This window comes from Salvelinus namaycush, unplaced genomic scaffold (genome assembly GCF_016432855.1).
Source record: "Salvelinus namaycush isolate Seneca unplaced genomic scaffold, SaNama_1.0 Scaffold40, whole genome shotgun sequence".
Classification (NCBI taxonomy): Eukaryota; Metazoa; Chordata; class Actinopteri; order Salmoniformes; family Salmonidae; genus Salvelinus; species Salvelinus namaycush.
In genome coordinates, this window is record NW_024061008.1 from 337,336 (window position 1) to 342,335 (window position 5,000).

General features: G+C 46.7%; 1 protein-coding gene across 1 annotated transcript in view; it reads right to left on the reverse strand.

Moving 5' to 3' along the window:
• LOC120041038 (integrin beta-8-like) overlaps window positions 1-5,000 on the reverse strand; it is a 31,671-nt gene that overhangs the window by 21,295 nt on the left and 5,376 nt on the right. Inside the window, exons 3-5 of the mRNA XM_038986000.1 lie at window positions 1,204-1,375; window positions 924-1,030; window positions 346-485 (exon numbers count right to left, since the gene is read on the reverse strand). Of these exons, the coding sequence (XP_038841928.1) occupies window positions 346-485; window positions 924-1,030; window positions 1,204-1,375 (419 nt within the window). The remainder of the gene's footprint in view (window positions 1-345; window positions 486-923; window positions 1,031-1,203; window positions 1,376-5,000) is intronic.

Here is a 5,000-nt window from a genome sequence, read left to right on the forward strand (position 1 = left end):
TGTATGTGTTTGTGTGACTGTGACTGTGAGTGTGTATGTGTTAGTGTGTATGTGTATGTGTGACTGTGACTGTGAGTGTGTATGTGTTAGTGTGTATGTGTGACTGTGAGTGTGTATGTGTTAGTGTGTATGTGAGTGTGTATGTGTGACTGTGAGTGTGTATGTGTTAGTGTGACTGTGAGTGTGTATGTGTTAGTGTGACTGTGAGTGTGTATGTGTATGTGTTAGTGTGAGTGTGTATGTGTATGTGTTTGTGTGAATGTGTGTGTGTATGTGTTTGTGTGACTGTGAGTGTGTATGTGTTTGTGTGACTGTGAGTGTGTGCCAGTGTCTCCGCCACCCTACCTGCAGGGGTTGTTTATCTTGGAGGGGTGTACGTTGATGTAGGGAGAGACGTTTTTGTCGACAAAGGAGCCGAAACCCAGACGCAGATCACTGGAATGTTCTCTCATACGGTTGGACAAGGCCACGCCCACCTTCTTCAGCTGGACCAATAGGGATTCATCAGGAAGTGTTGTTTTTACATTTACATATTTTACATCCAACCAATCAGGGTTGAGATGTCAAAGGTTAGAGCAAACACGTAGCTCAGCTAATAAAATAAATAATTGATTCATTAATACATTTATTTCAGTTGAAATCGTATTTGTTAATGTACATTTGGGCACCAGAGTGGCGCAGCGGTCTAAGGCACTGCTTCTCAGTGCATGAGGTGACACTATAGTCCCTGGTTCAAATCCAAATCACATCTGGCCGTGATTGGGAGTCCCATAGGGTGGCGCACAATTTGCCCAGCGTCGTCCGGGGTAGGCCGTCATTGTAAATAAGAATTTATTCTTAACCGACTTGCCTAGATTAATAACTATAAATATTTTAAGTATTGAAATAAGTATAAAATGTACATGATGCAACCAGTCACTCACCAGGTCCAGGTTGTCCTGCATGGATGCTGATACGTCCACCAGGTAGTACAGATCAACAGGATACCTCTCTAACTGCTGGACTGCTACTACCACACTGGCCTCAGCACCTACACACAGTTTCATGTTGATTTGGACGCAGCACTTAAAACCAGGAAATAAAGCTCAGGACAATATATGTACAACAACCAGAAAATCCATCTTAAAGTGAACTTACGTCATGATGTACATTATAACAGGTCTGTGTGCAAACAGCCAATTAGTGAGTTACTCTGCCCCTCACCTGGTCGGAGTGTGAGTGTGATCTCTCCAGGTGAAACCTGGGTTCTGCTGGTCGTAGGGTTGACCTCCACCATGACCTCTGGATTCTCTATGAATTCTAGGCCACACCCTCTCCTGGTCAGGGTCACTGCCAGGTCACAGCGCTCTCCCACCTCAGCTCCATCCAGGAAACCCTGTTAGGGGTCAGAGGTCAGATGTCAAAGGTTAGAGGGAAGCTGGGCTTCCTTTTAAACTGTTGACCTTTAAACAGGTCAACATTCACTTTACAAGGCCGCAGGGCCAGACGGATTACCAGGATGTGTACTCCGAGCATGAGCTGACCAACTGGCAAGTGTCTTCACAGACATTTTCAATAATACCTACATGTTTCAAGCAGACCACCATAGTCCCTGTGCCCAAGAACACCAAGGTAACCTGCCTAACTGACTACCAACCCGTAGCACTCACATCTGTAGCCATGAAATGCTTTGAAAGGCTGGTCATGGCTCACATCAACACCATTATCACATAAACCCTAGACCCACAACAATTTACATACCGCCCCAACAGATCCACAGATGACATAATCTCTATTGCACTCCACACTGCCTTTTCCCACCTGGACAAAAGAAGCAGCTATGTGAGAATGCTATTCATTGACTACAGCTCAGCGTTCAACGCCATGGTGCCCTCAAAGCTCATCACTAAGCTAAGGACCCTGGGACTAAACACCTCCCTCTGCAACTGGATCCTGGACTTCCTGACAGGCCGCCCCCAGGTGGTAAGGGTATGTAACAACACATCTGCCACGCTGATCCTCAATACGGGGGCCCCTCAGGGGTGCGTGCTTAGTCCCCTCCTGTACTCCCTCTGCGTGGCCAAGCACGACTCCAACACCATCATTAATGGTTGTAGGCCTGATCACCGACAACAACCTCTCCCTCAACGTGATCAAGATGAAAGAGATTATCTGGGACTATGGGAAAAGGAGGACCGAGCACGCCCCCATTCTCATCTATGGGGCTGTAGTGAAGCAGGTTGAGAGCTTCAAGCTCCTTGGCGTCCACATCACCAACAAACTGTCATGGTCCAAACACACCAAGACAGTTGTGAAGAGGGCACGACAACGCCTATTCCCCCTCAGGAGACTGAAAAGATTTGGCATTGTTCCTCAGATCCTCAAAAAGTTCTACAGCTGCACCATCCAGAGCATCCTGACTGGCTGCATCACCGCCTGTTATAGCAACTGCTCGGCCTCCGACCGCAAGGTGCTACAGAGGGTAGTGCATATGGTGCAGTACATCACTGGGGCCAAGCTTCCTGTCATCCAGGACCTCTACACCAGGCGGTGTCAGAAGAAGGCCCTAAAAATTGCCCAAGACTCCAGCCACCCTAGTCATAGATTGTTCTCTCTGCTGCCACACGGCAAGCGGTACCGGAGTGCCAAGTCTAGTTCAAAAGGCTTCTTAACAGCTTCTACCCCCAAGCCATAAGACTCCTGAACAGCTAATCAAATAGCTACCCAGACTATTTTTTACGCTGCTGCTACTCACTGTTTATTATGTATTATCTAAGCATAGTCACTTTACCCATACCTACAGGTACATATTACTTCAATTGCCTCAACTAACCTGTACCCCCGCACATTGACTCTGTACCGGTACCCCCTGTATATAGCCTCCACATTGACTCTGTACCGGTACCCCCTGTATATAGCCTCCACATTGACTCTGTACCGGTACCCCCTGTATATAGCCTCCACATTGACTCTGTACCGGTACACCCCTGTATATAGCCTCCACATTGACTCTGTACCGGTACCCCCTGTATATAGTCTCCACATTGACTCTGTACCGGTACCCCCTGTATATAGCCTCCACATTGACTCTGTACCGGTACCCCCTGTATATAGCCTCCACATTGACTCTGTACCGGTACCCCCTGTATATAGCCTCCACATTGACTCTCTACCGGTACCCCCTGTATATAGCCTCCACATTGACTCTGTACCGGTACCCCCTGTATATAGCCTCCACATTGACTCTGTATCGGTACCCCCTGTATATAGCCTCCACATTGACTCTGTACCGGTACACCCCTGTATATAGCCTCCACATTGACTCTGTACCGAAACCCCCTGTATACAGCCTCCACATTGACTCGGTACCGGTACCCCCTATATATAGCCTCCACATTGACTCTGTACCAGTACCCCCTGTATATAGCCTCCACATTGACTCTGTACCGTAACACCCTGTATATAGCCTCCACGTTGACTCTGTACCGTAACACCCTGTATATAGCCTCCGCGTTGACTCTGTACCGGTACCCCCTGTATATAGCCTCCACATTGACTCTGTACCGTAACACCCTGTATATAGCCTTCACATTGACTCTATACCGTAACACTCTGTATATAGCCTCCACATTGACTCTGTACCGTAACACCCTGTATATAGCCTCCACATCGATTCTATACCGTAACACTCTGTATATAGCCTCCACATTGACTCTATACCGTAACACTCTGTATATAGCCTCCACATTGACTCTATACCGGTACCCCCTGTATATAGCCTCCACATTGACTCTGTACCGGTACCCCCTGTATATAGCCTCCACATTGACTCTGTACCGGTACACCCCTGTATATAGCCTCCACATTGACTCTGTACCGGTACCCCCTGTATATAGTCTCCACATTGACTCTGTACCGGTACCCCCTGTATATAGCCTCCACATTGACTCTGTACCGGTACCCCCTGTATATAGCCTCCACATTGACTCTGTACCGGTACCCCCTGTATATAGCCTCCACATTGACTCTGTACCGGTACCCCCTGTATATAGCCTCCACATTGACTCTGTACCGGTACCCCCTGTATATAGCCTCCACATTGACTCTGTATCGGTACCCCCTGTATATAGCCTCCACATTGACTCTGTACCGGTACACCCCTGTATATAGCCTCCACATTGACTCTGTACCGAAACCCCCTGTATACAGCCTCCACATTGACTCGGTACCGGTACCCCCTATATATAGCCTCCACATTGACTCTGTACCAGTACCCCCTGTATATAGCCTCCACATTGACTCTGTACTGTAACACCCTGTATATAGCCTCCACGTTGACTCTGTACCGTAACACCCTGTATATAGCCTCCGCGTTGACTCTGTACCGGTACCCCCTGTATATAGCCTCCACATTGACTCTGTACCGTAACACCCTGTATATAGCCTTCACATTGACTCTATACCGTAACACTCTGTATATAGCCTCCACATTGACTCTGTACCGTAACACCCTGTATATAGCCTCCACATCGATTCTATACCGTAACACTCTGTATATAGCCTCCACATTGACTCTATACCGTAACACTCTGTATATAGCCTCCACATTGACTCTATACCGTAACACCCTGTATAGAGCCTCCACATTGTTATTTTAGCTCTTTTATTTTTTAGTTTATTTATTAAATATTTTTCTTCTTAACTCTTATTTTTTCTTAAAACGGCATTGTTGGTTAAGGGCTTGTAAGTAAGCATTTCATGTTAAGGTCTACCTACACCTGTTGTATTTGGTGCATATTACAAATAAAACGTGATGTGATTTGATTTGATTCTACATACATCAGTAGCTCTCTTTCATTTGACTGGATGTTTAAAGGACTCTTATTTCACAGCCAGTATTCAATAAGAGTTTTCTATACAACGTTCCTGTAATCAAGCAGTAAAACATGGTCCGGATTATCTGACACAGACTAAAACTAGTCCAGGACCAGGCTGAATCTGTGTCTGGGAAACATACCCTA